Below are 25111 nucleotides of genomic sequence, written 5' to 3'. Positions count from 1 at the left end.
TAATATGTACTATTAACTACTAGAAGTATTTACAGTAGAAAGATAAAATATAGAAATTAAATATATAATAGTATTCAAGCTGAGTTGTGAATAGTATTCACAAACTTCAGTCTATATAGTTGTGTGTAGCCAAGGGCTGCTAGCCCTATTGATTACGCGAGAGATAGAAATAGAGGTAAAGAATCCGCGAGGAGCGGGATTTCTTACAGAATATAACTCAATTTTAATCATTATTAATTACTTCATAAAGATAATCAGATATATCTCTACTTATAAAAAGATTAAAGCTTTTGAATTGACTGATCTGTTTTTAAATACTATTATTCATGATTACAGTGCTCTGAAATCATTGATAATAGATTGAGAATTTCTCTTCATCAGTAAATACTGATTGACTTTTTACTATCATCTTATAATAAGATATCTTCTCAGTACTGCATTTCATCTGCAGACAGTCTGAGACAGATAATCAGACTGAACATTAGAATCAGACACTAGAACAGTATCTTTAAGTGTTCTGTTCATATTATCAGAATAATTGACTTGCCCCGGTGGCCGAATGGTTAATGCGGCCACCCGGTAGCGCCTTGGCGTGGGAAACCAAGGTGTGTGGGTTCGAAACCCGCAGGGGATACATTAAATCCGGAACTCAAGCACCTCAGGTTTCTAATAAATACAGAGGTGTACAAATTACTTCAATAAATCACTCTATGTTCCTGGGCTGGGAAGTTATTATCGCATGTATCTAATTGTCACTTCTTTGTATTTTCTATATTCTTGTTATCTTGGTGTGATCTCAACACCTGTATTTCCTCCTGTATAATTAACACTTAGCCTGTATTTAACATCACGCAAGAACTCATTATAAGCTCCGCTTGCATATGAGTATAATGAAAGAATAATAATAATAATAATAAGAATAATTAACTTAAACATCTTCTGATCACTGAATTTATATATAACAATGTAAAGAATACAATCTTAAAGATATCTTCTTTCTATACTTATTATAAATATAATTCTTTATTATTCAGTGATATTGTAGATAACATTTCAAAAAGAAGAATAGACAGTCAGAATATTAGATAGATACAGAGAATGAAGTATCTCTCAGTATTAGAAGTAAAAGTGAGATTGAAACTTTTGAATAAAATTTATAAGAAGATGATGAAAAGTATCTACTATGCTCAGAAGTAGCAGATAAAATACTATAATTAAAAACATCTTTCAATGAAGTTCTTAATAGAGAATCAAGTGCTACTTTCAGTAAAGAATATCAAGACAATGAGACTGTGTAAGAAGCTCAGTGAGTAGTGACTAGAATCTTTCTCAGTAATAAAAGTAATGAGTAAGCAGATATATGAGTTGAAATTACTCACAGAATTGAAATTAATTCATTCTATTTTTCACACTTTCTATTTAAAGCTCTATAAGTAACACTCTGAGATGAAGCTGTCTTGACTGAATAGTATTAAGATTGAGAATGATACTGAATATCTTATGAAGAAAATATTGAATAAGTGAATATATTACAGTAAGCTTCAATATCTTGTTAAATGAGAAGATTATCTATTGTCAGAGAATTTGTGAGAACTGCTTAAGTATTTGAAGAATGCTGAGAAAGAGATTGTAAGCTATGAGACAGCTAGTAGAGACTGCTCTGTTACACATCAGAGATGTTGAGCAAGAAATACTGCTTAAGACTTCTTGTTTTTCTCAAAGAATTTTTTAGAGATAATCTCATAGTTAGACTGACCGTGTAACCGTGTCTGAAATCAGAATCAAACTTTACAGTTATCATATTATCTAAAAGTATTACTTCTGATCATGATTTGTGTTCATCACATTGATTTCAAATTCTGTTATTTCAAATATTAAAGGTCTCAGATTCACTTTTCAAATAAAAGTCTAGTCTCAGATAAATAATATATTTGAATTCTTAGTCACATTTTCATTCTAATTCTATTATTGAAAATGGTATTAAATGAGACTATGAAATCATTTCTCACTTACATAATATCATAACATAGTACTCATTTGTTGAAAATTCAATAGAGAGTATTATCAAATATTATTACTTTTCTAAACACAGATTATAATTAATATCATTTTAATTAAAAAAAAATGTAAAATACAAAAAATAATAAAAAAACAAAAAACAAAACAACAAGAAAAAATCACAATAAAAAAAAAAAAAAAGAGAAAGAAAAAAAGAAGAGAAAGAAAAAAAGAGATAGAAAGAGAAAGAAAAATAAAAAAAAAGAAAAGAAAAATAAAAAAATAAAAAATAAAAATAAAAAAAAATCAAGATTGCAGAGCTGCAGTATCTTTAAAATACTCACTTCTCAGAGTCTTTGCAATATTTATTATTAACTGTGTATCTCTCACAGTGAGAGTAACACAGCTGTGATGAGTCATTATCTTAATATCATCTAATAAATAATCAGTATATATCTATATAAATGTGAATAATTAGAAAATATACACTTAAAAAGTATGGTCAGGATGAACTCTGCTGTCACTTGAATGATATTAAGAACAGAATACTGAAATTGATGATTTCTCTCATTGATTTCACAGACAAGGCATGTGAAGATAATCTTAAGAAATATAAGATTCTCTGACTTCTGATAGAAACAGATCTTACAGAGAGACTCTATTTTCATCATATCAGAGACTGAGTATTATTAAAAAGTGTTACTTTAATACATATATACTTATTATAATAATTCACTCTCTGCACATGTGACTGAGAGTTGCAGCTTTTTCACACTGCACAGCTCTCTCTGAAATGCTGCTGTCAGTTTGTAACTCATACAGTCTCTCAGTTCAGTACACACTGTATATATACAGTTCTGCATACTGAGGTCATGTTAATTATTATGACCTGACGTGATACTCACTTTTCATGAGTCATGTTTTATTTGATTGAGAAGGAGAAGAAATGTAACTGCTGTTTTATTTAAGAGAGAATGAGTAATTGAATCTGTAGAAGATAATTTGATTTCTTCTGTATTTGAAATTTAATTAGTCTATACTCTTCAATTTAAGAGTTTCTGAGAGTGTTTTAATAGTTTTCATATCAGCTTGAAATTAGTGATTGATTGAAGAAGAGAAAAGAGAGAAGAAAGAAATGAGAATAACTTATCTTTATAATATGAAAACAGAGAATTGCTGTAATTATTTGTTCTAGTAACAAAGATCTGTTTTCTGCATATATCTCTGATACAGATTATATAATAACTGTATATAAATAATATCAACAGTACATGTATTAAATGAAGATGATATTACTATGTAACACTGTAGCTGTTTCTGTACATCACTGAAAGCTGTTAATATTTTCTTTGAGTCTCTTTATATTTGATAAGTTAGTAATATATTTCAATGCACTCTCTCTTTCATCATTATTATTATCATCATCATCATTATCATTATTATTACTATTACTATTATTATTATCATTATCATTATCATTATCATTATTATTATCATCATCATTATTATTATATTATTTCTGATTACCTCTTCTGCCTTTATCTCTCTTCAACACTCACTGAAATCAATTATGTTATTTCTCTTCAAATATTCTGCAGTTCTGTGAACTATCAAGACTAGACTGGCCGGCGGGACCATGAATTTCACATTTGGTCTCATTTGGTCTGGTCTCATACATTTCTTGGTGTGAGTCCCATCAGAACCAAGCCTCAAAAAAATCTGAAAATGGACCATTTCTGAGAGAAATGGTGTGAAAAATGACCAGATTTAATTCAAGAACAGTGAAAGGAAAGTAATTTTCCAGGATAAACTGTGAAAGATGATCATTCTTTCAAAATCAGAATGAGACTGAGACTGAAGATCAAAATCAGTCTCATTTGATTCATTCAGTGATTACTTATATAATCAGAATTTAATAATGATTATTGATAATACTCATGAAACAACTAAATACATTCTTGTGTAAGTTTATTCTTCACTTTCTCATGAAAACTACACTTCTCTGATATACTGTGATCAGAGGTATTAAACTGTCTGATAATTTCATGTTTTATAATCATGAGTTTCTTGATTGTTTCTCCTTGTAATTGTTCTCAGTGATAGTGACAAATATCTTGACTTGAGTTGAACTTTCACTTCATTCTCATCCCTGTCAATGAAATTGTCAGAATATCACATGTCATCAGTGCAACAGTTGAATATGTACTCTCAACAATTTTTCATAACTCTAGAATTGATTTGATGTGTAAATTCATCAGATCATCTTGAAGATAGCAGTCAAATTCAGTTTTATAAGTATGTAGTTTTGCCTGATTTTCAGTTGCAATCAATGTATACAAGTTCTGTTTCAAAGTGAGTATTATAGTTCTATGTGATATGAAGTATTATCAAAGATTGTTACTTACTAGAGAATTGTATTTCACTGTCTTCACATCTTGAACATCTGCTCATTCAAATCTCTGATAGTTAGCATTGTAGTAGTCTCAGGCTAATTTGACATATGAGTCTCATTCCTTCTCTGTTCAATCTTGAGAAGTGTAGATGTTAACTTGACAGAAGAGATCTAGTAGAGCTGCTATAGCATAGTACTCTGCAAAAGATTGTTCTGTTTTGCTGTAGTAATATGTCAGTTTATTCCTTGCAGTAACAATAGCCTACACTATAGCATCATCTCAGACTGAATTTCTTTTTGAGTGATTCAACTGCTTCTCAAGATGAGTAAATAAACTGTTATACACTCATCAGACTGACTGCAGCATTGATGTATAAGTGATTGAGACTGTCTTTGTTGTCTTATAAAACTGAAACAGTAAATCAATCACATATTTCAACTGAGTTTACTTCATATCAGAAAGTTTCAATATCTGAATCTTTTTCTGATCAGAGTGTTGCACTCAATGATTAATCATCTGACACAATTGAAGAGTCTGAACAGTCATCTTATATATTAAACTTAATCATGTTCTAACATCCTGTATCATATTCAGTAATGTGACTGATTTGTTTGTTTATTGAATATCATGGAATCATTATTGTTGTTTAGAAGAGATACAAATCACATTAGCAATGTTTCAAATCTATGATATTTAAATTATTAGTCAATCTATTCAAAATTAACAGTAGCATTATCAAAAAGCATTATCAAAAAGCAATATTAAAAAGTGTTATCAAAAAACATTATCTTTTACAAAGTGAATGCAAAAGTTACTTGAGTAATCACTTTCATCTCATTCTCATCTTAAGAATCAGTCATCTCATTATTCTTTGTCTTGATGTTAAGATTCTTTATCAGTGTTTGTACTACAAGTTGAACCACATGAGCAATGCAGGGGATATGACCTTGTTTATCATTTCAGAAATGCAAAGTCAATTTTTGCTTCAAGCTCTTCATTATAGTGTAGTTATTCACAGCATTGTCAGTTGTAATTGTAAGAAGACTGAGACTAATATCTCAATAGTCATTTTTAATCACAGTCATTAATATCTCTGCTATATAATCCCCAGTATGACTACTGATCAATGATTCAAATTTAATTAATGTCTCTTGATAAGTTCAGTTCTCATCAATGTAATAACATGTAACTCTCATAAATGCAAGATTGTTTGTACTAGTCTATGTATTCACTGTGAGAGATACTCTTTGATGATTCTTCAACTCTGGTTCTAGATGTTGCATATTGACTTTGTAGTGTGTCTCAAGGTTGGATCAAAGACAGAATTGATATAGAATATGAAGATTTGAATTAAGCATTTGAAGAAGTGTTCAGAATTCGGGGTTTTCAATTGATTGAAGAGGAAGATTCAGAGATATACACATGTGAAGTAATTATTCACAGAAGTTATCAGATAAGAGTTGTGAAATCAGAGTACTGATACAGAGTTGTTTTCATATGATTTTCTTCAAATTAGAAAGTTAGTATTATCAAAAATCATTATCTGGTAGAGCAACTTATCAGCTCAGTAGTAATTTTCTGATTATTTTTCTTTTATTATCTGCATTCTGATGACTTCAGATGTCAGGAAATTTCTTCAGAGTCATGATCAGTTTATAATGAATGTTTCTGAATGAAGTTACAGTGATTGCAGTAAAGAGATGACTCTTCAGTAATCTACAATACAACCTGTTGATAATTATTTCATAGTTCATCTCAATATTTGTGTTGAGTTTTTCATAAATTTTGTGACCTGAAATCAGATGTGAAGAATGAAGTGATTATTCATCATAATTGAAAGAGAGCATTCTGTGTTAAATTATAAATAATATAGACTTTGTGATTCACAGTAATTTCTTGAAGAGTTTGTGAATCTTCAATAGAAGTAAACAAAGTGAAAGAAGTGAATTCAGAAGATATGATAATAATTTAAGAAAGATGATAATTTATTTTCAATAACTAATCACTGATGTGTGTAAGAAGAATTAATATAAGAGAAAATAATCTTGTTTCTTAACTTAGTTATAATTTTAGTACTAACTCAGATTGAATATCATTAATATATAAAAGTAAACAAACAATCTTGATTAATCTCTGTTATATTTCTTGAAATATATTAATATTATAAAAGAGAGTGTTATCAAATTACATTATCAGATGATATTATTAAAAATATATTAATATTATAAATATCAATGTTGAAAAAATGTTGATACTTATACATTATAGTGATTTATGAATCATGATAGTTAAATATATATATATATATATATTATTCCTGACTTGATTACAACTTGTACAATAATTTTTGAAAACTCAAAATCAATTTTAATTATTAATAATTAAAAACTTAAACTTATAACTAATTAATATAAAAAGAAAAAAATCTACTTCTTCTCTTTCTCATTCTTCTTATTATTCTTCATAATTCACTTCTCATTCTTCTTTTTCTTCTTCTTCTTCTTCTTCTTCTTCTTCTTATCTGAGGTGATAATTATCTCAAAATCTCTCTTCACTGTCTTCTCAGAGAAGGGTTTCTGCTGCTTTCTTTCAGCCAGGTCAACCTGTATCTCAAAATCCTGCATTTTCTGATCTGCTGTCTCAGGTTTCATCTCAGTAGTAAGCAGATTGACATGCTCAGAGAGCAGGGCTGTCTTCTCAATGTTCTGAATCATGAAGTGCATTTGAGACCTGAACAAGGCCTCAATTCTCTTCTTCTCTATCAGCTCCTGCTAATCAATTAGAGAACAGAAGCATTATCAAAAATCATTATCTCTTAATAAAAAACTTATCAGTTTTGACTTCTTTGTCTCTTACTTTAATACCTTCTCAATCTTCTTCTGCTGCTGCTTATTTACAGTAACACTCTTCTTCTCTCTCTCTCTCTTCATCTTAGTCTTAAATTATTCTCAGAACTTCTTCTGATCTCACTGCTGCTGTATGAGACTCTTCACTATCTGCTTTTTCAATCTCTCACAGGCAGTGTCATCTGCATTATTTCTATACTTAGTTCAGTCTAAATCTATCAGAAGTGTTACTTAAAATCATTATCATTCTACTCTCTTACAAAGCCTCTTCAAGGCATTATAATGTGTCTTGTGATCTGTCTCCTCACACTTGAATACCTTCTTCTCCTCTCTCTTCAATCTGTGACAGCGCTCACGCGCCTTGATGGTCCGCAGGACCGCAGAATATTTGAAGAGGAATGATATGATTAATTTTAATGAGTATTGAAAGAGGGGTAAAGACAGGCAATGATATAATGATGATGATGATGATAATGATAATAATGATGATAATGATGATGATAGTGATAATGATAATGATGATGATGATAATGATGATGATTATGAAAGAGAGAGTGCATCAGAATATATTATTAACTTATCAAACATAAAGAGACAAAGAAACTATTAACAGCTTTTAAAGATGTACAGAAATGACTACAGTGTTGCATAGCAATATTATCTTCATTCAATACATGCACTATTGATATTCTTTGTATACATTTATCATATAATCTATATCAGAAATACATGCAGAAAACAGATCTTTGTTGCTATGAAGAATGATTGCAGTGATTCTCTGTTTTCATATTATAAAGATAAGTTATTCTCATTTCTTTCTTCTCTCTTTTCTCTTCTTCTTCAACTCATCACTAAGTTCAAGCTGATATGAAAACTATTAAAACACTCACAGAAATCCTCAAATTAAAGAGTATAAACTAATTAAATTTTAAATACAGATGAATCAAATTAATTCAATAATACTAATTATTCATCTCTTCTTCAATAAAACAACAGTCATGTCTTCTCCTTCCCTCTTCAAATAAAACATGGCTCATGAAAAGCAAGTACCACGCCAGGCCATAATGATCAACACGGCCCCAGCATGCAGGACTGCATACACACAGCATGTGCTGAACTGAGAGACTGTGTGAGTTGCAAACTGACAGCAGCATTTCAAGAAGAGCTGTGCAGTGTGAGAAAGCTGCAATTCTTGATCACATGTGCAGAGAGTGAATCACTGCAGTAAGTGCATGTGCATTGCATGAAAGTAACACTTTTTAATAACACTCAGTCTCTAATATCATGAAAATAGAGTCTCTCTGTGAGATTCATTTTTATTAGAAGTCAGAGAATCTTATATTCTTCAAGATCATCTTCACATGCCTTGTCTGTGAAATCAATGAGAGGAATCATTGATTTCAGTGTTCTGTTCTTGATATCATTCAAGTGACAGCAGAGTTCACCCTGGCCACACTTTTTAAGTGTATGTTTTCTAATTATTCACATTTATACAGATATATACTGATTATTTATTAGATAATATTAAGACAATAACTCATCACAGCTGTGTTATTCTCACTGTGAGAAATACATGATTGATGATGAACATTGTGAAGACTCTGAGAAGTGAGTATTTTAAGAGTGCTGCAGCCCTGTGATCTTGATTTTTTTTATTTTTATTTTTTATTTTTTTCTTTTTCTTTTCTTTTTTTTTTTTTTTTTAATGTGATTTTTTCTTGTGTTTGTTTTGTTTTTTATTTTTTGTTTTTTTTTATATTTTATATTTTTTTCATAATTAAAATTATATGAATTATGATCTGTGTTCAGAAAAGTAACAATATTTGATAACACTCTCTGTTGAATTTTCAATAAATGAGCACTATGTTATGATATTATGTAAGTGAGAAGTGATTTCATAATCTCATTTAATGCCATTCTCAATAATGAAATCAGAATGAAAATGTGACTAAGAATTCAAACATATTCTTTATTCAGAACTAGATTTTTATTTGAAAAGTGAATCTGAGACCTTTAATATTTGAAATAATATGATTTAAGATCAATGTGATGAACATAAACCATGATCAGAAGTAATGCTTTTAGGCAATATGATAACTGTAAAGTTTGATCCTGGTCTCAGACACGGTCACACGGTCAGTCTAATCAAGACGCATGAGCACTGTCACAGATTGAAGAAAGAGAAGAAGAAGGCATTCAAGTGAGAAGAGATAGATTATAAGATACATTATAATGTCTTAAAGAGACTCTGTAAGAAAGTAGAATGATAATGATTTTAAGTAATACTTCTGATAGATTTAGACTGAACTAAGTATAGAAATAATGCAGATGACATCACTCATGAGAGATTGAAGAAGAAGATAGTAAAGAGTCTCATACAGTAGTGATAAGATCAGAAAAAGTTCTGAGAATGATTTGAGACTAAGATGAAGAGAGAGAGAGAGAGAAAGAGTGTTACTATAAATAAGCAGCAGCAGAAGAAGATTGAGAGAGTATTAAAGTAGAAGATAAAGAAGTTAAAACTGATAAGTTTTTTATTTATTAAGAGATAATAATTTTTAATAACACTTCTGTTCTCTAATTGATTAGCAGAAGCTGACAGAGAAGAAGAGAATTGAGGCCTTGTTCAGGTCTTAAATATGCTTCATAATTCAGAACATTGAGAAGATAGCTCTGCTCTCTGAGCATGTCAATCTGCTTACTGCTGAGATGAAACCTGAGACAGTAGATCAGAGAATGCAGGATTTTGAGATGCAGGTTAATCTGATTAAGAGGAAGCAGCAGAAATTCTTCTCTGAGAAGACAGTGAAGAGAGATTTTGAGATGATTATTATCTCAGATGAGAAGAAGAAGAAGAAGAAGAAGAAGAATAAGAAGTGAATTATGAAGAATAATAAGAAGAATGAGAAAGAGAAGAAAGATAATAAGTAGAAAAAGTTTTTTTCTTTTTATATTAATTAGTTATAAGTTCATAATTATTAATAATTGAAATTAATTTTGAGTTTTTAAAAATTATTGTACAAGTTGTAATCAAGTCAGGAATAATATATATATATATATATATATTTAACTATCATGATTCACAAATTACTATAATGTATAAGTATCAACATTTTTTTAACAGTGATATTCACAATATTAATATATTTTTAATAATATCATCTGATAATGCAATTTAGTAACACTCTCTTTCACAATATTAATATATTTCAAGAAATATGACAGAGATTAATCAAGATTATTTATTTACTTTTATACATCAATGATATTCAATCTGAGTTAGTACTAAAATTATAACTAAGCTAAGAAATAAGATTATTTTCTCTTATATTAATTCTTCTTATACACATCAGTGATCACTGATCAGTTATTAAAAATAAATTATTATCTTTCTTAAATTATTATCATGTCTTCTGAATTCACTTCTTTCACTTCTTTTACTTCTATTGAAGATTTATAAACTCTTCAAGAAATCACTGTGAATTACAAAGTCTATATTATTTACAATTTAACACAGAATACTCTCTTTTAATTATGATGAATAATCACTTTATTCTTCACATCTGATTTCAGGTCATGAAATTTATGAAAAACTCAACATAAATATCAAGATGAACTATAGAATAATTATCAATAGATTGTATTACAGATTACTGAAGAGTCATCTCTCTGCTATAATTACTATAACTTTATTCAGAAATATTCATTATGAACTGATCATAGCTCTGAAGAAATTTTTTAACATCTGAAGTTATCAGAATGCAGACAATAAAAGAAAAATAATCAGAAAATTACTACTGAGCTAATAAGTTACTCTATCAGATAATAATTTTTAATAACACTAACTTTCTAATTTGAAGAAAATTATGTGAAAATGACTCTGTATCAGTACTCTGATTTCATAACTCTCATCTGATAACTTCTATGAATAATTACTTTATATATATATATCTCTGAATCTTTCTCTTCAATCAATTGAAAACTCTGAATTCTGAACACTTCTTCAAATGCTTAATTCAAATCTTCATATTCTATATCAATTCTGTCTTCAGTTCAACCTTGAGATATACTACAAAGTCAATATATAATATCTAGAATCAGAGTTGAAGAATCATCAAAGAGTATCTCTCACAGTGAAAGTATAAACTAGTATAAATAATCTTACATTTATAAGAGTTATATGTTATTACATTGATGAGAACTGAACTTATTAAGAGACATTAATTGAATTTGAATCATTAATCAGTAGTCATACTGAGAATTATATAGCAGAGATATTAATAACTGTGATTAAAAATAACTATTAAGATATTAGTCTCAGTCTTCTTACAATTACAACTGACAATGCTGTGAATAACTACACTATAGTGAAGAGCTTGAAGCAAAAATTAGCTTTGCATTTCTGAAATAATAAACAAGGTCATATTTTCTGCATTGCTCATGTGATTCAACTTATGATATAAACACTGATAAAGAATCTTAATATTAAGATAAAGAATAATGAGATAACTGGTTCTTGAGATGAGAATGAGATGAAAGTAATTACTCAAGTAACTTTTATATTCACTTTATAAAAGATAATGTTTTTTAATAATACTTTTTAATATTGCTTTTTAATAATACTTTTTAATAACACTACTGTTAATTTTGAATAGATTGACTAATAATTTAAATATCATAGATTCAAAACATTGTTAATACAATTTATATCTCTTCTAAATAATAATAATAATTTCATGATATTTAATAAATAAATAAATCAGTCACATCACTGAATATGATACAGAATGTTAGAATATGATAGAGTTTAATATATAATATAACTGTTCAGACTCTTCAATTATATCAGATAATTAATCATTGAGTGTAATACTCTGATCAGAAAAAGATTCAGATATTGAAACTTTCTGATATAAAATAAACTTAGTTGAAATATGTGATTGATTTACTGTTTCAGTTTTATAAAATAATAAAGATAGTCTCAATTACTTATATATTAATACTGCAGTCAGTCTGATAAGTATATAATAGTTTATTTACTTATCTTGAGAAGCAGTTAAATCACTTAAAAAGAAATTCAGTCTGAGATAATACTATAACATAGACTATTATTACTATAAGAAATAAACTGATATATTACTACAGTAAAATAGAATAATCTTTTACAGAGTATTATACTGTAGCAGCTCTACTAGATCTCTCTTATTAAGTTAATATCTACACTTCTCAAGATTGAACAGAGAAGAAATAAGACTTATATATTAAATTAGTCTGAGACTACTACAATACTAACTATCAGAGATTTGAATGAGCAGATGTTTAAGATATGAAGATAGTGAAATATAATTCTTTAATAAGTAATAATCTTTGATAACACTTCATATTATATAGAACTATAATACTAACTTTGAAACAGAACTTGTATATATTAATTACAACTGAAAATCAGATAAAATTATATACTTATAAAACTGAATTTGACTGCTATCTTCAAGATAATCTGATAAATTTACACATTAAATCAATTCTAGAGTTATGAAAAATTATTGAGAGTATATATTTAACTATTACACTGATAATATATGATATTCTGACAATTTCATTGACAGAGATGAGAATGAAGTGAAAGTTCAACTTAAGTCAAGATATTTATCACTATTATCAGAGACAATTATAAGAAGAAATAATCAAGAAACTCATAATTATAAAACATAGAATTATTAGATAGTTTAATATCTCTGATCACAGTATATCAGAGAAGTGTAGTTTTTATGAAAAAGTAAAGAATAAACTTGTATAAGAATGTATTTAGTTATTTCATAAGTATTATTAATAATTATTATCAAATTCTGATTATATAAGTAATCACTGAATAAATTAAATGAGACTGATTTTAATCTTCAGTCTCAGTCTTATTCTGATTTTAAAAGAATGATCATCTTTCATAGTTTATTCTGAAAAATTACTTTCATTTCACTGTTCTTGAATTAAATCTAGTTATTTTTCATGTCATTTCTCTCAGAAATGATTCATTTTCAGATTTTTTTAAGACTTGGTTCTGATGAGACTCATATCAAGAAATGTATGAGATCAGATTAAATGAGATTAAATGTGAAATTCATAATCTCAGCGGTCAGTCTACTTATAGTAGTGAGTCAGCGCCTTGTAAACTCTGTAGCACTCTTCTTCTATTTTCTCTCAAAGAGTTTTTTAGAAGTTTAATAAGACTACACAAGTGTAAAATTCCTGAAGTGATTAGAGGAAAGAAATATTGAAAATTAATAAAAAGATTAAAATTATTGATCTGCAGGCTGCTGCTATTCTAATAGAGTCACAGCCCGCTGAAAAAGTAAAAAGAGAGAATCTCAGAGTCTACTCATTAATAATCACATCTTCATCAAACTCATTCTTCACTGTTGAAGTCTTCAGTACTGACATCTTTGCCTGCTGAGAAGTTAGCACTGCAGCACTGCAGAAGAGCATGAGAAATGCATAAAATATCAACTTATTAACTTATAAAGCATCTCAGTCATCTGCTTCAATTGAAGTGAGATTCTCTTCAATCAGTGATTGATCTCTGCAGCACTTTCAACAGCAGTGCTGACTGATCCCTTCTTGAGACCAGCCATCCTGAGGTGTTTTTTCACCTCAGAGATCCACGCTTTCACCTCCTTTTACAGATGAGCAAGGGGGACCTCCCCAGCCTTGACAGAATCCGCCAACGCTTGAAGCTCCGAGACCCTCGCTCTGTACTGCTTGGGCACCTGGGCTCCTTGTCAGAGCCGACACGACGCCTTCTTGTAGAGTAGGTAATACTTACAGGGAGACAGGAGTCGTTGTTGCGGGCGCAACGGAAACAACGGGAGTGGGAGGAGGGGGGATCTTTTCGAAAAATCCTGCCACTACTGTTAGCTTTGCCCCTAAAACACACCACTTTTACAGGGAATTCCATACGTAGGATGGAATATGTTGAGAGATCTGCAAGCCACTTGTTAACTATGTTTTCCACATTCCAAATCGATATATAAGGAACCCACTTACCATGCGTTTGGTTTGAACGAAGGTGAGAAAAGGAAGACCTATGCAGTCAGCAGAACAACTCATCTATTCCTTTGTGCAGCATACGCACTGTCAATCGGTTGGCAACTGTTGCTATACAACAAAGATAATTCCTAATTCGGTAATCTTGAGGGCATCGGGACTATGCCCTTAAAGGGGAGGGCATTGTCACGCTCCCGGCCGCGCCAAGGCCCCGTTGCGGTTTCACACGGCCCATCGCTTCCATGCGGATGATGTGGAAGGTGTCAAGCTTGTGTGATTGAAAGGTTGCTAGCTTTGTGAAAAGTTATTGTAGAATAGTTGAAGGTTGTATTGATAGATCTATCTACAGGAACATAATATAGTGGTGGGTCACGTGATCTAGTGGGATCGCTAACCGCAACGGCCGTAAGGGCCAACACCCCCCCTCGAGATAACAAGAATCACATACAAAAACACTCAAACCACCAAGATAGTCTGTCAAAATCAAATATAAATGTAAAATTAAACATTCTCAACTTTTATGTCTGTAAGACCTAGTAAAATCATGAATCATACAAATGTCACAGTGTCTAGAGATTTAGTGAGTTCATTCACTATTATCTGAGTGATAAGAATATATTTTAAATCAATGACTCTCTGATTCAACTGTCAACATGAAAAATGAAAACATGTGTCAATGTGCTTGCTTCAGACTGTAATGACTGTCATCTTTGTAAGATCTATGACATTCTTATTATCAGTGAGAATCTGTATCAGAGATGTAGTGATAAAGTCAAGCTCAATTATAAGATTCTGAATTCATGTTGTCTTGCAGATCATCTCACTAAGAGTCATATATTCAGTCTTATTAAAACTTAGAGATATACAAGATTGCTTCACTGAACATCATGAAATCAGACTGTCTGTGAGCTTAAAAATGTAGCTGAATATTGATTTTCTATTATTATTCAAGAAGCCAGTTCAATCAGAATCTGAGTAGCTGAAGAGTAAGTAGAAATCATTGAGAAAATCAGAAATAATGAAAAGATCAGTAGAAATGAAAAGATCAGTAGAAATGAACCTCTTATACAGACTATGTCTGTAGAAAATACTCAGATTCATAATCTCTTTCAAATAATGTATAATGTGTAATAAAGTCTTTTAACATTGAGATGTTGAATCAACATTCTGTTGAGTGAGTAGTGAGGCAGTATAAGTGATATCAGAATGTGTTTTAACTGCAAGGTATTGCAAGTAACTCACATCATGTTAATATCACTGAATTGTGAAATCAGCCTCTTTTTCAGATATAGAGAAATCATTAATACAGAATCTATTCTTCATTGATATTCTAGTGATAGCTGTATCATCAAGATAGAAATCTTTAATAAGATATTTAATATATTAACAATGTGTTAAATCAATTCTCTTATCTGAATAATTGATCTTCATACTCAAATACTTGATTGACTGATGTAGATTCTTGACTTTCAATTTCTCACTGAGTATACTCACTAGTCAATCAGCATTCTCAGAAGCTTTGAATATGATATTGAGATTGTCAATATAGATTGTTATATAGAGATGATATCTGAATATATAATATCAGAGTGCTGAATCATAAATACTGACTGTAAATTCAAGATCACTCAATAGAGCTGTTAAGTAATCATATCAGATCTTCACTGCAGAGTTCAGACTGTATAGACTACTCTCAACTGTGCAGACAAGTGTTTTCAGTGAATCTGTCTCAAATCTGATGAATTATCTTATATAAACCTTCTTAGTGAGATGCTCATGCAGATATATCATCACTATATTCACTTAACAAAGTGTTCAACTGTGTAGTACTGCTATTGTAAAAAGAATATAATTGACAGTATCAGTGATAACAGAAGTGTAGATCTCTTCTCTAGAATTCTTCTTAAGTTAGTTATTATAAATCACTTAATATAATTTTCTAAGAATATCATCAGAATCAGTATTCAGGTCCACAGGTCTATCTTTCTCAAGAAACACTCAACAGTCTGAAGCAATCAGTTCACTTCTCAGAATATCAGATCTAGAGATCAAACTTCATGTATTGTGTCTCTTCAGGTCAGTAATCTTGTGTTGTATGAACTTCTTTCAATAATCTTCTACTCTCTCTGACTGAGATGTGACATTCTTGTAGAACTTCGGGAGGTTACCTGTAATAGAGCTTGAAGTGTAAGTAGCCAGCGATTTCGCAGGCTGCAATCATGTGGAATTCAGATCATCAATATCAGAAGTGTCTTCATCATCATTAATCAGATAAATATCAGGTTTCAGTATGTCAGTATTATTAGTGAGTGTCACAGATGTAACAATCAGTTCTGATTTTTCAGTGATTAGAAACCTCACATCACTACTGATAATAATCTTATCAGATTTGAGATGTCATAGGCAATATATTGATATGTCACTGAATTCAATGATATGATAGAAATCAGCATGTGAAGAAAGCTTATTCACAGGCTGCTGAAATTCATGTAAGTGAATAAAAACCTCTGTACTTAATCAGTGAAAATGCCTCACATTCAGCAGGGTATTTGTAAGTGCACATTAAGAAATCTTATGTAGACTTGGAATCACAGAAGTCTCTGTAGTAGAGGATCAAAATTTCAAGTTGTAAAGAACTGTAGATGTAAGAGTATTATTGATTATTGTAATCACTGTCTCTAGAACATCTGTCCAGAACTTCTTAGAAAGATTATCTTTCAAAAGAGCAGCTCTAATCTGTTTTATAATAGTGCAGATTTCATGTTTGAAAACATCATTTTAATGTGACAAATGTGATGCTGTTGATTCTCATTTGATATTATATGAATTTATAACTGTGTGTATATGTGTGAATCAGAAAACATCATCAATATCAGTCTGTAGAAAAGCAGGGACTGTATACCTGAGATTATTCATGAATCTGAGCCACAACTCAAAGTATTGAACAGTCTCATTCTTGAACTTCAAAAAATATACTCAACAGTAGTGAGTTATATCACAGATGATAAGCATTCAGTATCTGATTCTCTGATGAGACTCTAAGAAGTGATCAGAGAGGTCTTTCAATGTATATTCATCATCTGCAAGATCAATATGAATCTTCTCAATGAGTCAGATAGATCTAGGTATCAGTGTTTTTGAATAATCTCATGTCATACCTGCCTTGACACATTTCTTGCAAAAGAACTTAGTCTTAGAGTCTTTAATTATGACTTCAGTATGAGAATCCTTGACCATAGCAATTATAGCACCAGTGTGAATGTGACTGAAATCACAGTGCCAGTTCAAAAGAGTCTTTGATATCCTTGTATTCTTGAGGCCTGTATTCAGAACTGTAGAATCAATGTTATTAACAGTAGTAACAGTGATTACAGAAAGATCAACTTTTCAGTCAAAATTGTACTCATATGGCATTGTAATATACTTGACTGCCTTGTTCAGATGATTGAGATTCTCATTAGACTCTCATTTATTGACCTTATATATGTTGTTCTGACCAGTCTGAACTGCATGAAAAATAATGCTGTTCAGAGCTCTGCAAATGAAAAATAAGGGAATAGTGAAAGACAATGTAAATTGAAATCCCTGATCTTCAAGCTTTGCAAATGAGAGCAGGTTAACTGTAATATTAGAGATATAGTGAACATTCTGCATATTAACATCACCACTCTCAATCTTCAAGGTGACAGTTTCAATCTTCTTGACAAACTCAGTTCCCTCAGTCACAGAATTGACAGAGATGTTATCATTAAAAGATTTGATATTTGAGAAAGAATGAAGCTCATCTGTCATATTCAGGCTTGCACATGTGTTCAAATATCAAGATCTAGAGAATGATTTTTCAGTGACTGTGAAAGAGAAATAGAACTCAATCTTTGTAATTGCTGCATTTGCTGCTGATTGAGAACTTATCAAGTCATTCTTCTTCTCTTTCTTCTTGTCATTCTTCTTGTCATCCTTCTTTTTCTTTTTATCAGAGTGTAAGATGAAACATCTGTCAACAGTATGTTCATGTCTTCTGCAGTGAGTGCACTTTCATACAGGCGTGCTTTTCTCCTCATCTTTGTCCTTTTTCGCAGTCACAGAATCAGCCTGAGGCTGCTTTTTCCACTCAGTGATGATCTTCTTGAATGTACAATTGATCAGTTGCTTCATCAAATTATTGATATCAATGTTGACAATGAGTCCCTGATCAGTGGAGAAAAACTCATTCAAATGTGTCTTGACAAATGATCTTTGATAATCTTATAGATTGTTGAGGAAAAGATCATGATATACATTCTCAGTACTCTGACAGAGCTCTTTGTGATGAGTAATAAGATAGTAAAAATGTCTCTGAAAAGTAAGATAATCATTCTTCTTGACTTGTAATTTTATCAATTTCTTGAAGACATTAACTTGTTCTTCTGTCAGTGATATCATATATTCAACATTGATCTTGTCTCACAGGGCTGCAGCATTGTCAGCTTCTAAGGTTTTAATAGTGATTTGAATGTTTTCAACAAGACTTGATGGCATACATCTATATAGAGACTTGGAACAGATTCTTTACTTCTTGAAGTTGATATGACATGTAAAAGGAGATTCTCATTAAGTTCTCAATAGAATGTCAGTTTCATCAATAACTTCTGTATCAGTCAACATATCAACACATCAGGCTTCATAATTAGAGTCATCAAATGTGATCACTGATTTAATATTTAGTGTATATTTGACTTTCTTCTGATATTCCCACAACTCATTTCTTGTAGTGTCTCTTTATACAGAGATAGATGTAGTGAGATGTTAAGTGATTTCAGCTGCAGTCATTTGATTCTGTAGCATCATCTGTATAAGATTCATAAGATTGCCTGCGGTGCAATAGATAGATTGATTCAGATCATCATTAAAAGTCAGCATTCTGAAGATGGAGAATAGTGAAGAATTTGAAGAATTGAAATGAACAGATTCTGCAGATGAATGTTAACTCTGCTTTTCTTGATTCTGAAGCTTCTCTGTTGTCTCATCATCAAATTTCATACTCTGGTGAAAACTGACCTCAGTCTCATCTTGCAAGTCAGAAGCCTTCTCATAATGAGTGATCATTCTATCAATGAGTCATTTAGTGAAGTGTGTGATTCTGAGCCTTGAGCTGAACTCTGAAGTAACAGATGTATCACTTATATTGAGATGGCTCTGCTTCTTCTAGATGTGTAAAAAAAAAAGGTAAAAAGTGATATTCTTCATGAAGAACACACTTTCTCAAAAATATAAAGTATATGAATTCACTGACTGACAGATTCAGGGAAAATGAAATATCTCTAATAAAGAGTAAGAGTCTTTTCAAAAAAGGTGAACTATTCATGTCAAAAAAATGTTGATACAATGTTCTAAAAAGAAAGATGTGCCATCTGAGCTATAACCTGTAGAATAGTTAAAGATTGTATTGATAGATCTATCTACAGAAACATAATATAGTGATGAGTCACATAATCTAGTGAAATCGCTAACCGCAACGGCCGTAAGAGCCAACAGTTATATGGTGAAAGGATTAGTAAGCCAGATCATGTGACCTGACACTCTCACTCATCAGAGTAACTATACACAATGCTATATACAAAATTCACCTTCAAATCAAGTACAGGTACAAAAAATGAGTGGAAAATGTGAAGTAATGAAAAATCAGTCATGATATACATCATTTTTTATTTCTCTATCTCTTTATCTTCATAATCTCCTTTCAACATGTATATTTCAATGTTTCAAGTGATTTAGTAAGCTCATTCACTGCATTCTCAGCAGATGAAACATATCAGATAGATATCTTATTCTTGTGAACAAGATTCTGAAGAATGTGAAAACAGATCTTTATATGCTTCAAGCAGTGTAAAATTGCTTCAGAAGAGAATAGCTCTATAATGAACTTATTATCAGCATGAATTATATAAGTCAGATCATTGACTGTGATGAAAATGAGATGATCATCAGTATTCAGATTGTTGAGATGAGATGAAATGAATTCAGTGTCTTATAGAAGCTCTCAGAGACAGATAAGCTTATATACAGTCTCAGAGAATGCAATATATTCAGTCTCTGTTGATGACTTGAAGACCTTTGTTTGCCAGCAACTCTGCTATGCAACAGGGCCACCTGTCATGTAGATGATATAATCAGTGATTGAACAGGATTCTGAATTTCTATCAGCTCAATTGACATCTGCATATGCTACAGATTCAATTTCAGCACCTCTGTAATAGATTATACTCTCATTGATTGCACTCTGTAGATATCAGAGTATATACTTGTATGTAGCTCAGTTCTTTGATGTAGACTGAGAGCTGAATTGTTCAAGAAATTCTGTGATGAAGCTCATATCAGAACATGTATTAAATGCCAGATATTGCAGAGATCTGATACTGAATTGATAGAACTGTAGGATAAATTCTGCTGTGTATGTAATTAATTTCTCATCATCATTCATGAAATTGATATTCTTCTTCATAGAAGTGAATGTAGAATAACAGTCATTTATTAAGAACTTCTTCAGAAGATTTCTTATAAAGAGAAATTGAGACAATGTTAATAAAGTTGAATCTCTATCAATCTTCATTTCTAGATAGCAGTTGAAATCCTCTACATTCTTGATCTCATAATTAGTGATAATTTCAGCTTTAACTCAGTTCAGATCTTTGATTTTTGAGCTGTAGAGATGAACATCATTTACATAGATGATTATATAGATCTGTCTTTCATTGTGAATAAATAGTTCAGTATCATAGAGACTGACACAGAAGTCTGAGTATAATAGCATCTTTCACAGCTTCTTATATTATAAGAGTGCTGCTTGCTTAAGACTGTAGAGTCTCTGTATCAACTCACACACAAGATCATCACAGTCTTCGCGGAATTCTGTGAGTTAATTCATATATATTCATTCATCAGCAGGCAGTTGAGTGTTTAAAAAAGCAGTCATTATATCAATCTGCAGAACATATCATCTCTGAAATGCTGAGATTGTCATGAGAGCTTATAAGATGAATGCAGAGACAATGAGTGCAAAGATTCTTAAGTAATTGACTTTCTTCTATTGAAGATTTTCACAGATAACTCAGTGAGTCTTATAACAGATAACATTACTTATATTATTGAACTTTTTATCAAATACTCATTGACTGTGAAGAACACTCATTTATGATGTTCTCTTAATCAGTTATCAGATCTCTATCTGTTTCAAACAGTTGATCTCTTTAACACAGATCTTATAATAATACTTTCATTTCATAAAAGCTTTGAGACATGTGAGATTTTTCAGGATCAGAAGTGCAGCAATCTCAGAATTGATAAGTAGGTCTTTGAGACTGTTTCTCACTGAAGCTTTCTCCACTGTAGTGATATTTCTTGTAGATATTGAAGAATCATCTGATTCAACTGTGAATTCTGAAGAGTTCAGTGTATTCTGTACTAAAAAGATAGGTATTCTTGCGGAGATATCATAGTCAATTCATCAATTATTAGTGAGTATGAGAAATAATAAACACTCAGGTCAGATTTCCTCATCAATGAACAGATCATCTATTAATGAATCAGAAATCACTGCAATCTCTTGACAGGCTGCAGTGAGTAGGCCTGGTGTCACTGAAGAAATTGCCGCACCCGCTTTACAGGCCGCATTGAGTAGAATCTTCAGATTGTGTGTTATTAATATTAATGAATCAGCAAGATAAAGGTCCTTCTGAAAGATGATGTCTTTTAATATGTATAAATGCCTGTTGAAGAGGTTTATCAATCTATAATTAATAAAATCATTATAACTCACAAAAATCAACTCTTTGAAACAGAAAGTCATCTTATTAATGAGCTTGAGAACTATCTTCAAGAATGCTTTGCAATCTCATTAATGAATGCCATATGCAGAAGATAGAGCTTCAAGCCAGGTCTCACACAGTGTAATTGACTTTGTATTTTCAGAGCTTTCATACAATATCATTGAGATTGACATAAGGTTAAGCACCTCTGTGACTAGACTGACCATGTGACCGTGTCTGAGATCAGAATCAAACTTTACAGTTATTACATTGTCTAAAAGCATTACTTCTGATCATGATTTATATTCATTACATTGATTTCAAATCACATTATTTCAAATATTAAAGGTCTCAGATTCACTTTTCAAATAAAAATCTAGTCTCAGATAAAGAATATGTTTAAATTCTTAGTCACATTTTCATTCTGATCTCATTATTGAGAATGATATTAAATGAGATTATAAAATCACTTCTCACTTATATAATATCATAACATAGTGCTCATTTGTTGAAAATTCAACAGAGAGTGTTATCAAATATTATTACTTTTCTGAATATAAATTATAATTCATATAATTTTAATTATGAAAAAAATATAAAATACAAAAAAAAATAAAAAATAAAAAACAAAACAAACATAAGAAAAAATCACATTAAAAAAAAAAGAAAAGAAAAAGAAAAAAATAAAAAATAAAAACAAAAAAAATCAAGATCACAGAGTCACAGTACTTTTAAAATACTCACTTCTTAGAGTCTTTACAATATTCATTATCAACTGTGTATCTCTTACAATGAGAGTAACATGGCTGTGATGAGTCATTATCTTAATATTATCTAATAAATAATCAGTATATATCTGTATAAATATGAATAATTAGAAAATATACACTTAAAAAGTGTGGTCAGAGTGAACTCTGCTGTCACTTAAATGATATTAAGAGCAGAACACTGAAATTGATAATTTCTCTCATCAATTTCACAGACAAGGTATGTGAAGATAATCTTGAGAAATATAAGATTCTCTGACTTCTGATAAAAACAGATCTCATGAAGAGACTCTATTTTCATAATATCAGAGACTGAGTATTATCAAAAAGTATTACTTTCATGCAATATACATGCACTTACTGCAGTGATTCACTCTCTGCACACATGACTGAGAATTGCAGCTTTTTCACACTGCACAGCTCTCTCTGAAATGCTGTCATCAGTTTGCAATTCACACAGTCTCTCAGTTCAGTACATGCTGTGTGTATGCAGTTCTGCATGCTGAGGCTGTGTTAATCATTATAGCCTGACATGATACTTGCTTTTCACAAGTCATGTTTCATTTGAGAGAGAAGAAGAAAGATATAACTGTTGTTTTATTGAGAGAAGAATGAATAATTAGTATTATTAAATTAATTTGATTCATCTGCATTTAAAATTTGATTAGTTTATACTCTTCAATTTGAGGATTTCTATGAGTGTTTTAATAGTTTTCATACCAGCTTGAACTTAGTGATGAGTTGAAGAAGAAGAGAAAAGAGAGAAGAAAGAAATGAGAATAACTTATCTTTATAATATGAAAATAAAGAATCACTGTAATCATTCTCTCTAGTAATAAAGATCTGTTTTCTGCATGTATCTCTGATATAGATTATATGATAAATGTATATAAAGAATATCAATAGTGCATGTATTGAATGAAGATAATATTGCTATATAACACTGTAGCTGTTTCTGTACATCTCTGAAAGCTGTTAATAGTTTCTTTGTCTCTTTATGTTTGATAAGTCAATAATATATTCTGATGCACTCTCTCTTTCATCATCATCATCATCATCATCATCATCATTATTATTATCATCATCATCATCATCATCATTATATTATTGCCTGTCTTCACTGTCTTCTCAATACTTATCAAAATCAATCATGTCATCTCTCTTCAAATATTCTGCGGTTCTGCGGACCATCAAGGCGCATGAGCACTGTCACAGATTGAAGAAAGAGAAGAAGAAGATATTCAAGTATAGAGAGACAGATCATAAGACATATTATAATGTCTTGAAGAGACTCTGTAAGAGAGCAGAATAATAATGATTTTAAGTAACACTTCTGATAGATTTAGACTGAACTAAGTATAGAAATAATATGAATAGCATCACTTATAAGAGATTGAAAAAGAAGATAGTGAAGAGTCTCATACAGTAGTAATGAGATCAGAAGAAGTTCTGAGAATGACTTGAGATCAAGATAAAGAGAGAGAGAGAGAAGAAGAGTATTACTATAAATAAGCAGCAGCAGAAGAAGATTGAGAAGATATTAAAGTAAGAGATAAAGAAGTTAAAACTGATAAGTTTTTTATTGAGAGATAACAATTTTTGATAATACTTCTGTTCTCTAATTGATTAGCAGGAGCTGGCAGAGAAGAAGAAGATTGAGACCTTATTCAGGTCTCAAATGCACTTCATGATTCAGAACATTGAGAAGACAGCTCTGCTCTCTGAGCATGTCAATCTGCTTACTGCTAGGGTGGAATCTGAGACAGCAGATCAGAAAATGCAGGATTTTGAGATGCAGGTTGATCTGGCTAAGAAGAAGCAGTGAGAACCCTTCTCTGAGAAGGCAGTGAAGAGAGATTTTGAGATGATTATCATCTCAGATGAGAAGAAGAAGAAGAAGAAGAAGAAGAAGAAGAAGAAGAAGAAGAATGAGAAATGAATTATGAAGAATAATAAGAAGAATGAGAAAGAGAAGAAGTAGATTTTTTTCTTTTTATATTAGTTAGTTATAAGTTTAAGTTTTTAATTATTAATAATTAAAATTGATTTTGAGTTTTCAAAAATTATTGTACAAGTTGTAATCAAGTCAGGAATGATATATATATATATATATATTTAACTATCATGATTCACAAATCACTATAATGTATAAGTATCTAGACTGACCGTGTGACCGTGTCTGGGACCAGGATCAAACTTTACAGTTGTCATGTTGCCTAAAAGCATTACTTCTAATCATGGTTTGTGTTCATCACATTGATTTCAAATCCCATTATTTCAAA

The 25111-nt window shown here is 30.6% G+C and overlaps 2 protein-coding genes and 1 pseudogene across 3 annotated transcripts; 2 read left to right on the top strand and 1 right to left on the bottom strand.

Moving 5' to 3' along the window:
* Positions 1-545: 545 nt before the first annotated feature.
* BDCG_17380 lies at positions 546-634 on the top strand (annotated as a pseudogene). The gene has a single exon. The product of its transcript is annotated as a tRNA-OTHER (tRNA).
* A 6225-nt stretch (positions 635-6859) lies between these two features.
* Positions 6860-7321, bottom strand: BDCG_17379 (uncharacterized protein; the record flags this gene model as incomplete). The annotated part of the gene is made up of 2 exons (XM_045426513.1): positions 6860-7162; positions 7256-7321. 2 exons carry the CDS (start codon positions 7319-7321, stop codon positions 6860-6862), a joined length of 369 nt encoding a protein of 122 aa, XP_045278102.1.
* Positions 7322-23979: 16658 nt separating this feature from the next.
* Positions 23980-24654, top strand: BDCG_06712 (uncharacterized protein; the record flags this gene model as incomplete). Its single annotated transcript, XM_045422464.1, has 3 exons — positions 23980-24108; positions 24187-24237; positions 24460-24654. The coding sequence occupies 3 exons, from the start codon at positions 23980-23982 to the stop codon at positions 24652-24654; spliced, it is 375 nt and encodes a 124-aa protein (XP_045278101.1).
* Between the last annotated feature and the right edge of the window lie 457 nt (positions 24655-25111).

The sequence above is a fragment of the Blastomyces dermatitidis genome (genome assembly GCF_000003525.1).
Source record: "Blastomyces dermatitidis ER-3 genomic scaffold supercont1.7, whole genome shotgun sequence".
Lineage (NCBI taxonomy): Eukaryota > Fungi > Ascomycota > Eurotiomycetes > Onygenales > Ajellomycetaceae > Blastomyces > Blastomyces dermatitidis.
The sequence above is the reverse complement of the archived record's forward strand: the minus strand, read 5'-3'. Positions and strand labels throughout refer to the sequence as shown.